This window comes from Protopterus annectens, chromosome 6.part1, assembly GCF_019279795.1.
Source record: "Protopterus annectens isolate FY-2018-M chromosome 6.part1, PAN1.0, whole genome shotgun sequence".
Lineage (NCBI taxonomy): Eukaryota > Metazoa > Chordata > Ceratodontiformes > Protopteridae > Protopterus > Protopterus annectens.
Window position 1 is genome coordinate 335,805,967 of NC_056738.1, and position 12,587 is coordinate 335,818,553.

The following is a 12,587-nucleotide window of genomic DNA, read 5'->3' on the forward strand; positions in this document are numbered from 1 at the left end:
TGACAGATCCTGACACTGCTGCCCTGCTGGAGGCTTCTAGGGCATCATATCCACAGTGTAATGAGTGTTTGCCCACCTGACAAGCAGAGTGCAGTAAATCTGCTAACTCTTTTGAATTGGCACAGTTAGGAAAGATAGAAATCTTTTGTTTTAATAGTTCCAAAGTGTGTTGCTGACATTTTAACATATGGAACTGACAACTGAGTATTCTGATAGCAAGGGTTGCAGAGGTGTATACTTTTTTTTACCTCATCTGTCCAGAGCTCTGGAATCCTTGTCAGAAGGAATAGGATTCTTGGCAGAACTAGTCTTAGCTCCTTTACGGCCCTGTGTAATAATCTCTGGGTCTGCAGCAGAATTTCTGTACAGGTATTTGTGAGAATCCAGTACTCTAAATACCTGCCAGGTTTACTGGGAGCAGGTGGGAAGGCATCAGGGGCTAAGTTGGATTCATGGAAAACATCATCCACCACTTCTAAAATAGTGGGGATGGCCAGGGGTCTGTGCTGGGGCAGGTCCAGAAACTCAGTCTTTTCTTAGACTGGGTTAAGTCCTGAGATTCCCACTGGAAATGTTCCCTGAGGGTGTGAAGGGTTTCCCCAAAGGAAAGGTCCTCTGGAGGGGAGGTAGAAGAGATGGATGGACTCCTCTGCATCTGAATCCTCATAAGCAGTCAGAGGTTGCTGTTCCTCTTCAAAATCTGAATAGTCAGATTCCTCAGAATCCTGTTCTGTCAATTTCTGGAGAAGCTTCTGAAAATGCGACAAACTGATGAAAATAAGAACTCCTCTGGCACAAACCAACAGCAGGAACCAAGGAATAAATTCTTTAATAAATGTAAAGCGCTTTTCGTCGCTCTCTATTGGAGCAACTTCTTCAGACCAAAATACAAAGTATAAGTTCTTCTTTTATAACTTAACGTCATTTCCTTTATAGGAACAATTAACAGTTAAAGTAATACACATATCAAATACAAACCTCAGTATAGTAACGTTGGAAATGTATATATTTAAAAGCCTATTTAAAAGGCATAAAGTTTTAAAATGCTGCTGCAAATCTAAAAAAAATATACTTTTGATATATAAAAGTTTTATACAATATATAAATGTATGTGTATAAAAGAATGGGTAAAAGGAACAGCGTTTCTGTATGCAAATACACGCACATGTATATGTGCATACAGCGTACGGGTATACGAAAATACGCATACACACCCGTGTACAAACTTGATAAAAGTCAATATATACACACACACACACACATATATAAATTATTTTATAAAGGTACATAAAATAATATATTTAAATAAACTATATAAAACTTTAAAAAAAAATTTTTGTATGTATTTATATGTTAAGAATTTAGTGAAGCATAGTTGATTAAAGTGGTGTCTATAAACGTAGTGACAGCTATGTTAGTTATCAGTATATATTAAGACTATGTTAGATTATGCTAAAATTATTACTAAACTATTAAATGCCATTAAATCTTAATAAAAATATTACAAATAGTACTTATCTAAATAAACTTTTCAACTTTAATAGACATAAAATATTACATTGTTCATTCAGTCCTGGTTTGGAAAAAGAATTTGTTCTCCATTGCCAGAACAGTTCTCTTTCCTCTAACAAAAGATTATATGGTCCCCCTCTAATATCAGTTACAACTTGATCTATGGCTGTAAATTTAAACTTGTGTCCTACATTAGCGGTCGTGTGTTTTGCCAATGCGTTTTCCATCTTAGCATTGGCTATCGCATATGTATGTTCGTAAACCCTGTCTTTAAGGCGGCGTTCAGTTTTTCCTATGTAGAACGCTGTACATAAAGTACACGTTGCTACATAGACTATTAGTTTTGAATTACAATTAAGTTTATATTTTATCTTATATTTGTTACTGTTTATAGTAGCATATTCGCCGCTAAGCATGTGTTTACACATATTATAGCTGTTGCAATTTGTCATTCCTACACGATAGTTGAAGTTGTTTGTTTTACTACACTCAAGGATATTTTTAATATTTTGGCCTTTCCTAAACACAATTAATGGGTACTCTGGAAATTTTTGATTAATGTTTTTGTCTTGTTGAATTAATAACCAATTTTTATATAGCATATTTTTAATGATATCACTTTCCATATTGTATGTTGTAATATAACAATTGGTATTTTTTTATTGTTGCTATTATTATTAATATTTTCAATGTTAAAAGTATTAGTACTGTTCTCCCAGTTACTATTAAATTGTCTCTCCTCGTCTATTATTTGGAATCTTGTTGTATCATCATCAATAATATTTTTTGCTTGTAGAATTGGTACTATAAAGCTGTTATCTCTTTTAGATCTAACTTCGTGAAAGATATCTGTAATGAAATCAAGTGGGTATCCTCTCTCTGTGAATAAAGTAACTAAAAATTGACATTCAGTCAAGAAGTCACTGTATAGAGTTGACATCCGGGCCGCCCTAATTAGTTGCCCTTTTAATCAGAAAAGTACAGTTTTGTACCTACCAAAAATGTAGATGTTCGAGTGTTCACCCTGCTGCAGTCATCACACTTGGGTTATCCTGCCGTCAGACGGTCCCGCAGTTGGCCCAAAGTCTTGGTCCAGCGTCGGTTGCTGTCGCTTCTTCCCTGACGTCAGTGCGCCAGGTGTATACAAGAGGCATCAGACGCCATTTTCTTCAGTTTTTCTTGCCCTAGATGTCAGGTGCCCCCACCAATAGGTAAGCAAAATATATATATTGCTATATAAAAATGTACATATAAAAATAAAAAAAAAATACCTTCTGGCACAAGCAAATACACCACAGAGGTTGTATAGGATAGAATGGTATAGGTAAGTCCAGCTAGTTCAGAGGGGATGGAGGGAGAGTAACCTGGACTGCAGCAGGGTGAACACTCGAACATCTACATTTATGGTAGGTACAAAACTGCACTATGTTCATCGTGTTACCCTGCTGCAGTCATCACCCTTGGGTTGAATCCCAATGCTAAGGATGGGTGGTGGAGTTAAACAGGGTTAGAACAAGCTAGTAGGCCCTGCAAAACTGCGGTGGCAAAACCAGCTCTAGTCTTCGAATATAGTGATGGTGTTTGGTGAAGGTGTGCACTGAACTTCAAGTTGCAGCTTCCAGAATATCCTTGGTTGGCACCCCCCTGAGAAAGGCTGCTGTTGTAGCTGTAGCCCTGGTGGAGTGGGACCTAATGTCAGCAGGTACCGGTTTCCCATGATGCGTGTAGCAGAAACGTATGCAATGTCCTATCCATTTTGAAATGGTCTGTTTTAAGATAGGTTTTCCTTGTGATCCTGCAGCATAGGCTACAAAGAGCTGGTCAGATTTTCTGAAAGTCTTAGTATTATCAAAGTAGTAACGTAATTGCCTGTGAATGTCCAAAGAGTGCAGGAGTCTTTTTCTCCTTTGTTCTGGGGATTTGGGAAAAAGGTGGGCAAATTAATGGTTTGGTTTAGGGCCACACTGGACACCACCTTTGGCATAAAGGAAGGGTTAGTTCGTAGAGAGACTCTGTCTTGATGAAAAATAAGGAAAGGCTCCACTGCCATTAGTGCCTGTAGCTCTGAGACTCTTCTAGCTGAAGTTATTGCTAGTAGCAGGGCAGTCTTCCATGAAAGAAATTTTAAATCAGCAGAAAAAGCTGACTCAAAGGGCGGCAGTGTAAGCTTTTCCAGAACAAAGTTGAGATCCCAAGTAAGTGTTTGTGCTCTCCTGGGCGGTCTTATGTTCTTAGCCCCTCTGAGGTACTGTCGTAGGAGTGGATGTGAAAATAAAGGAGGATCTGTGTCTGGTGCAATGAGTATCATTTGTGGCCTCTCTAATCTAGCTTTCAGCAGTACCTTTGCTAGAAGAGGCAGTGGAGGAAAGGCATACACTGTTGATGTTTTCCAACTGAATGAGAGGGCGTCCACTTTCCAAGCTTGTGGGTGGAATGTCCTTGTGCAAAATTTTTGAAGTTGGTAGTTTTGGGGGTTGGCAAACAGATTTATGTCTGGGCATCCCCATTTCTGAGTTATCATTGCAAATACTTGTGGATCTAGTTTCCACTCATGGGGATCCATGATGTTTATGCTTAGGTCGTCTGCCAATGTGTTTTTCTTTCCTGGCAGGAACTGTGCTTGTAGTTGAACTTGGCAAGACAGTGCTGTGTTCCACAAGGTCATTGCTTGCCTGCATAGAGGGTAGGAATGTGTGCCCCCTTGTTTATGTACCACATTACTGTGGTATTGTCCGTCTTTATTATTAGTTGCCCTGGGTGTAAGAGGTCCTTGAAAGCTGTTTGGGCATTCTGTACTGCTAGCATGTACTTTTGATTGATATGCAGATGCCTTTGATCTGTAGTCCGTTTGCCCTGAATGCACCATCCTGCCATGTGTGCTCCCCAGGCATAGTCCAATGCATCTGTTGTCATAGTTTGCCTGGCTGTGGGTAAGATGAACGGCTGACCCTTGTTGAGGTGACATGCCTGTGCCCACCATAGAAACTCCTGTTGTAGGCAGGGAATGAGTGGTGGTATTGTTTCCAAGCTGTGGCTGTGTTGAGTCCATACGCTTTTCAGGTACCATTGTAATTTCCTCATATGCAGTTTTGCAAATGGTATTAGTAGTATGCAAGATGCCATGAATCCCAAGGCCTGCAGAATTTTTTTTGCAGGGAGTTGGGTCTTTGTTGCCATTATTTTGAAGTACTGAGTCAGCTGTTGTTGCTTGTCTGGCATGAGATAAGCCATCTGGGCCATTGTATTCAAGCTGGCACCCAGAAATATTATGTTTTGTGAGGGCACTAGTTTTGATTTCTTGTCATTTACTGTGTACGCTAGGCAACTTAGAAGGTGTTTGACAAATGCCAGATGCTTTAAAAGAACGTCCTTGCGTTTTGCTTGAATAAGGCAGTCATCCAGGTATGGGTATATTTGAATTCCTCTGTCTGCAGTATGCAATTACTGGTGCCAGGCATTTTGTGAAGACCCTGGGTGCAGTAGATAAGCCAAAGGGCAGTGCAGAGAATTGATAATGGGCTGAACCTGGAATGAAGAGGAGGTATCTTCTGCAATTTTGTCTGATAGGGACATGCAGGTATGCCTCCTTGAGGTCCAACGTTACTAGCCAAGCATTCTTGCCCAGCATGGGAAGAAGCTGCTGTAGTGTTAGCATCTTGAATTTTGGTACTTGCAGATAGGTGTTCAAAGTTGAAAGATCCAGAATGGGTCTCCATGCTTTGTCCTTTCTTGGGACTAGAAAGAGTCTTGAGTAAAATCCTTTTCCTTGCTCCTGTGTAGGTACCTGTTGAATGTCTCTCATGCCCATGAGAGCTGTAATTTGTTTTTGTGCCTCTGCCCATTGATTTCGTGGCAGGTTCGGCATTCCTTTGATCTTTGGCAAGGTATGAAAGTGGAATCTGTATCCTTGTGATACAATGTTTAGGACCCATTTGTCTTTTGTGATGTTGTGCCAGTTGTCTGCAAAAAGTGCTAATTTTCCTCCCAAGGGAGCTGCCAAGAGAGATTTGCTTGGCAGTTTGAGGATTGAGTCATTGTGTTTGTCTTCTACTAGCTTGGGGCCTGTCTTCTCCTCCTTTCTGGGTAGCAGTACCCCATTGGCGAGGTTTGTAAGGGCCTTGTGACTGACCTCTGCCCCTTGGGCATCTGTATTTGCCCCTCTGTGATCTGTCAGAAGCTGGAAAGGACCAGTTTTTTGTTGGCCAGTTTCTGCTGAAACAAGGGGGTTGTTCCTGTAAAAAAATCCTTGACCGTCTGCACAGACTTTGCCATATCCTCCATTTTCTTTAAAACCTCTTCTGCTTTGACACCAAATAATACATCCTGCTGCAAAGGTGCGTCCAATAATTTTGCTTTAACATGATCAGGTAGGGTTTGTTCTTTTAACCAAGCATGTCTACGTATGACAGACCCAGTAACAGCTGTTCTACAGGAAGCTTCCAATGAATCAAATCCACGTTGTAAAGTATGTTTGCCCACCTGTTCAGCTGCATGCAACAGATCCTGCATTTCCTTGCATTCAGACTGTTCAGAAAGTGTGCTCATTTTTTGTTTTAACTGAGACATTAGGAATTGCTGATATTTCAGCATGTGAAACTGACAATTTACTGCTCTCATAGCCAGAGTAGCTGAGGTGTATATCTTCTTTCCCCATCTATCTAGGGCTCTGGAATCCCTTTCAGAGGGCACAGGATTTTAGCCATAGAAGCTTTAGTTCCTTTGGGACCCTGGGAAATTATTTCTGGGTCAGCCACAGGGCTTTTATAAAGGAATTTGTGAGAGTCAGGTACTCTGTAGTATCTGTCTGGTTTGGCTGGAGCAGGAGGTAGAGAGTCTGGATTTAGACTAGACTCCAAGTAAACATCATCCACAATGTCTAAAACTGGAGGGATAGCAAGTGGTCTGTGCTGGGGTAGTAAAAGGAACTCTCGGAGCCTTTTCTTAGAATCACAGTAGTCCTGGCCTTCCCAGTGGAAATGTTCCCTCATGGTATGTAAAGTTTCCCCAAAGGAGTAGTCCTCAGGGGGAGATGCTGAGGGAAGAGTCTTCAGCAGAGTCTTCATAAGGGGGAAAAGCGTAATCCTGTTCCCTCAGAAGAGTCTGAGGAAATTGAAACCTGGTCAGAGGAAGCAAAATCCTCCTCTTGACTTGGTCTTTTATTTGGAGGTGGATGTGAACCCCTGATTAAGGTAATCAAATCTTCAGCCATCTTAAGCATCTGTTTCTTAGGCATGGGGCCTTGAACTGGAGACTGAAGTACAGTCTTTTTAGGTTTTAATGGAGTTTTAAGCTTAGCATAAGATTTAATGGTGAGTGTAGTCTGTCTCAAGACACCTTCTGCAACCGAAGGTGTTTCTACTGCACCGGGATCTCCTTCTCCTCCGGTGTCAGAAGGGCCTAATGAAGATGGCTGCGACAGCCTAGTACACTGGGTTTCAATTCTACGGTTGTCAGGGGCTGCGTAGGCGCCTCACTGAAAACCAGAGAACCGGTGACAGGCCCAGCAGAGGCCTCGGAGTCTGGCTTGTTCCTAGGTTGCCTGTCCTTATCCTTGCGTTTTTTATGCATGCCGGTAGTCGGCTGCTCCGACGGCATGATATAATTAAATTTCCTGCCAAAGTAATGTCGTGCGAAGTCAAAACAGCGTTTAATAGTTTGTTTATTAAATCTAGCACAAAACTGACAACCTGTGACGTCGTGGTCTTGGCCTAGGCAAGGAATACAATAAGAATGGAAGTCCTTATGAGGTATTTTGCTTCCCACAAGAAATGCAATTGTTAACTTTTTCTGACATCGGACTGAGGCAAGAAAAGGTACTTAGCTTTATTGAAGACTTCGGACTGAAATTCGATTAAAAAAAATCTCAGGTGTCAGCCGACCGGCACTTGCGAACTACTTCTGCTTCAGGCACCGCGCGGCAAGAAAGACTGAAGAACATGGTGTTGGATGCCTTTTATATACCCCTGGCGCACTGACGTCAGGGAAGAAGCCACAGCAACTGACGCCGGACCAAGACTTTGGAATTCGGGCCGACTGCGGGAATGGAACGCCTGACGGCAGGATAACCCAAGTGTGATGACTGCAGCAGGGTAACAGGAACATCTGATCATTTTGCAGTGAGTCTTGTACATCTATAAGCATTCCATTAATCAGCAATGTGAGATGCTGTTAAATGCTTTTTTGTAATTTATCAATGTCACAGCTAGATTCTAGGAATATTACTTTTTTGTTCTACTTCCATAATTAATTTTATTCTAGATGACTATAAACTGTTTGCATTAATTCCAGTAAATAATTTGAATACTGCCTAAAGGCAAGTTACTGTCTAAAATTCTTAGAATTGCTTACAGGTTCATCCTTAAATAGTATTGTTTATCCTGTTCTTAACCAGGTTGGTGTCTGTTTAGTATGTGCATACAAGTAATTCTTACTCGGGGCTAAATCTTTGGGTAATGATGTTCATTTTTGCCAGAAGATAGTTACTGCAAATGGACCTGGGGCTTTCCAGTTAGAACATTCAATTTTGTCTCAATTTCTCTGGTTATTACTTGATCCTAATTTCATAACCTCTACATTAGCGCCCCTTACTGTTTCTTTAACTCACACTAATTTGGCTTTATGTTCAACAGGGTCTCCCCATAAATCATACCTCTCAACCGTACCGAATTCCTCGACATTTACCGGTTTTGAGATCTAAATAATGGGGTGCCATAAATTTACAAGTGGCCCTCAATTTCCTATTTTCCTGGCTTCTTTTTGAATGTTTTTTGGCCTTTTTTTTGCTGATATCGTGTGCAGAGGCATGCGTGATGACATCAGCATCGTGACCAGCCTGCCAGAATTCAGCATTTCGGCTGAGGGCTTTGAGTGGTATATGTTTGCGCCGTATCATGGGTGCGCCACTAGGTCAGTCAGCTCTTCGGAGTTAGATCTAGGCAGTTAAAGTCTCAGAGTGACAGAGACAGGCACAGAAAGTGTATTTGTTTTTTTTTTTTGTTTTGTTTTTTTGCTTTGTTCATTCCATTCCAAGCTGCAGCTCAGCTAATATTTTATTTAGTTTAGATTTAGGCAGGCACAGGCAGTGGTGCTCAGGAATTAACCTTGTCCTTGTACCCAGGAAGCAGCAGAGCAGTCTCAGTTGGACCTGGAGTTGTGCAGCGGTGAGTAGCAATGGTCAAGTCAGACTCAGTCATCAACGACACATCATGAAGTATATTTCTACTACTACTACTTCCCCTGGCTCGTCTTCCACCTCCAGGTAAATAAATGTATGATTGCCTGTTCCTTAAGTAATGATTTGTGTGTTGAAACTGCAAAAGTACAAAAAGTTATCAGATTTTAAAATATAGGAGGTATGTACTTAACTGAAACAGCATTTATTTTGTACTTGAGTTGGCAGATTTATACTTAACTGAAACGGCTCCTGCTTAAAGGAACAGCATTTGTGTTTTTTACTTAGCTGGCTTCTGCATGAGTGGCTGAAACTACAGTGCTTTCACAGTTAGGCAAATTTATAAGCGGTGTGTGTACTACATAGCTGAAACAGCATTTTGCACTTGGCAGATTAAAAGGCACCTGCTCAGAGAACGGCATTTGTGCTTTTTTTTTTTTTTTTTACTTAGCCGGCTTCTGCATGTGCGGCTGAAACAGCCGTGCTTTCACAACTGGGCAGATTCATAGGGTGTGTGTGCACTACTTAGCTGAAATGGTTACGGCATTTGTTTTGTACTCTGCAGATTTATACTTAGCTGAAACGGCACCTGCTCAGAACGGCATTTGTGTTTTGTACTTAGCTGGCTTCTGCATATGTGGCTGAACAGCAGTGCTTTCACAGCTGTGCGTGATTCTGCATTTGTACTTTATGTGTGACAAATGACTCAGTTAGTTGGCTCATACTTCAGGTCTGTTCCTCGTAAAATTTGTGGTTTTCTGGCAAATCAGTGAGAACCTAATTTACTAAATGACAGCCATTTAAGTTTGTCTTCATATATTTCAGGAAATGCATGGTAACACATTTTATTCCAGTAACTTTTCTAAGATTATACAAACAATGTGTCCCTGGTTTTGGACCCCCCCCCGATAAATTTTGGCCTTTTCCAAATTTTTTGTGCTGCATAGTTCTTCAGGAGGAGAGAAGTTTAGGGCTGCTTATGCTATGATTTGAAAACAGCCCAAAGGTAATCTTTACTTGCCACTGGCCAGATGCATTTTGAATGTGGGTTTCAATACTTTTTCAATGAATGCGAGTTTCAACAGCAGAGAGGTTTTAAAACAATCTATTCTCATTGTGAGACAGTTGTATTGCTTTGTTTAGCAGATGTCTATTAGCGTTTGTGCTATAAAATGTAAAACATAAGTTTTAAATGAAATCCAGATAATCACTGTACAAGTAAAGCAGTATGATATTAGTGTTTATGATAAATGAGGCAAAATAGCAAAGTAATGGGACTGGAATGGCTGCAGGTGGGAAGGTTGTTGATGGGGGGTCCCATTTGACCATAACTTTGTGAGGTAGGGGAGCTGAGGAAGGAAGACAAACTCAAACAGCCCCAGGCAGCACAAACTAACTACGTCACTGATCAGTAGGCCATAGAGAATGACTTCAGCAGGTCCTAGTAGCAAACTATCACATTCTTTTGCTAAGATTAGAATATTGCTTACCAGTAAATGCCCTACTTTTACCACAAAACCCACATGCTGCAAGTCACCAAAAACAAAACCCTAAAGTTCATCTTCTCCCTTCCCAGTGAAAACCATTGCTACACATTTCAAAAAAATGGTTACCATTTACTACAGGGTCTGGGGGGGGGGGGGGGCTTATTTTGGTTGTCTGTTCTTCAGTTTGAAAATTAGCATCCCACAAGTCCACTGGAGTGGGCAGGGTTACATAATTATGTGTGCAAATTTATGTTAATCAGCGCACAGATTTGTACCCGTTTTTCATGGGCCTTTGTCCAGATTTTTGAAGTTTCCAGGTTGAGAGGTATGCTATAAATACTTCATCAAAATGTACGCATTACGTTTTCGGTGGTGTTTACATTCCTTTTGCTTTGTTCCCAATTCTTCATAAATCTATTTTGGGTAATCAATGAAATGCTTCTTTAGTAGGTTTCTTTATTTATCTGCATACCTTTATTCTTAAAAATAGCATACAATACATCTTGATCTGTTTTGATACTGTGCATTGCTTTTACCACATCCATCTTTACATGTACTTTTGGTGATCTGTTCCACTTTCTATATTCTAATAGTGATACTTCTCAACTGCTTTACAGTTTTCTCCATTTGATGGCTCCATTGTGGCATTCTACCAATTCTCTTCTCTTCCTTTGTTATTCTACATTTTTTGTGGTAACACTATCCTTTCATTAGTTTAGTTGCACAGTAAGACATCCCATTTAAGCTACACTGCATGAATTTCTCTTAACAGCCATGATTACTGTCATCTGCTATATCAGTCAACATTTTGGGTCTTATTTACTTTCTGTAATCCATTTATTTAATCTATTTTAAGGCCAACCATCTCCATTAAATCAAGCAGGTCTTCCTTTATATAATTTTATTTTGGACTGACAGCATCTTTGTTGCTCTCCGTTTCCTACAGTTTTCCAAATTATACTGTGGCAAATCCTCTCCAGATGCAACATGCTTCACCTGCTGCTCCTCCTCCTTACAGGGGAGCTAGTGGCCCACAATACCACAGTATTACCTGTGTCACAACTGCCACTGTTTTCTGCTTCTTCCCTTTTTGTGCAATTTCAACTGGTCTTTCATGGGAGTCCCTTACAGTAGGCTCCAAAACATCTCCCCCTTGTTCTACTATATGGGGACCCAACTGGTTCACCATGTTGTGACACTGCCTGTTTTGGAGCTTCCACACTAACCCCTATACCTCACAGATGGTCCATCACTTCAGTCTCAATTTGTTACCTCATTTTCTATTCTATTCCCCCTTTGCAATCCTTTTTTTTTTGTATTGTGAAATTTTCAATCACTATGGTACCTCAGCATGCAGTTTTCAAATATTTTTGGAGCTGCTTTTTTATCGTTTAGTTTGGCGTTCTCCTTTCCATATACTGCACAGTATCATTTTACTTTTCCATATCCCATGTTTCTGTCTTGTACATTTCCCCATCTACATGATCTTTTTCTTTGATTTGTTGCATCAATGAATGTGGACATTTACTTGTAGCTTTTGCCAGTTTTTCTTGCAGAGGTACTTTTACTTTCTCTAATTTCTCCTTTAATCTTTCTACATATCCTCCTTTGGGAAATTATGGGCTTCTTGCATAATACCAACACATACTTTCTTCCAGATTTCCAAAAATCCACTTTATCCTCTTCATGCCCCTTTTTGTCCTGTCCAATTGCGTTGTGTATTTTTCCTTCTACCACTGTGGACGACACTCCCTCTGAGCCTGGCCTAACCCTGTGGTGAAGGCAAATGCTACATCTGATAGCATACAAGTTACTAAATTTAATAGAACTAATGAGGTCATATTTTAAAGAATTGCAGAATAGTGCGAGAATAGTGAAAATAGACAATGAAAGTAAATGAGAAACCTCCTGCTATAATTTTTTTACAAATATATATTGAAATGTAGAGTTTTTATACATCCTGCAACGAAAATTATTTGTAATGTTTTGCATTGTGCTCAACAGAAAAGTCCATCAAATGATTTGCAATTTGTTTTATATAGGTAAAAGTAACAGAAATTTAGAGAATTTCAGAGCAGCTTCCTGACATTTTAAAAGGTGTACTTGCAAATGCTTTAGCTAAATATTATGCTAAGGGTAATTCAAAAATAATCCCTAGAATAGGGGTTGTGTTATATACTACTGGATACAGAATTGGCAGAACAAAGATGTCTCATGTACCTGGTTTTAAGTACATCCACTAGTATTAAACCAGTTTTGAAAAAGTGACAAAAACAATGCTAATGAAGTGTGTGCGTATATATTCATGTATACATGCACAGAGATGAATGTGCACGCACACACCATTACATTAAAAAAAAAATTATATATCTCTCTCTCTCTCTATATATATATATATATATATAGCTATATATATA

The 12,587-nt window shown here is 40.0% G+C and overlaps 1 protein-coding gene across 1 annotated transcript in view; it reads right to left on the minus strand.

Annotated features, from left to right (window-relative positions):
• The window catches only part of MTA2 (metastasis associated 1 family member 2), a 1,757,597-nt gene that overhangs the window by 670,976 nt on the left and 1,074,034 nt on the right, over positions 1-12,587 (minus strand). Inside the window, exon 15 of the mRNA XM_044075372.1 lies at positions 8,657-8,822. Within this exon, the coding sequence (XP_043931307.1) occupies positions 8,657-8,822 (166 nt within the window). The remainder of the gene's footprint in view (positions 1-8,656; positions 8,823-12,587) is intronic.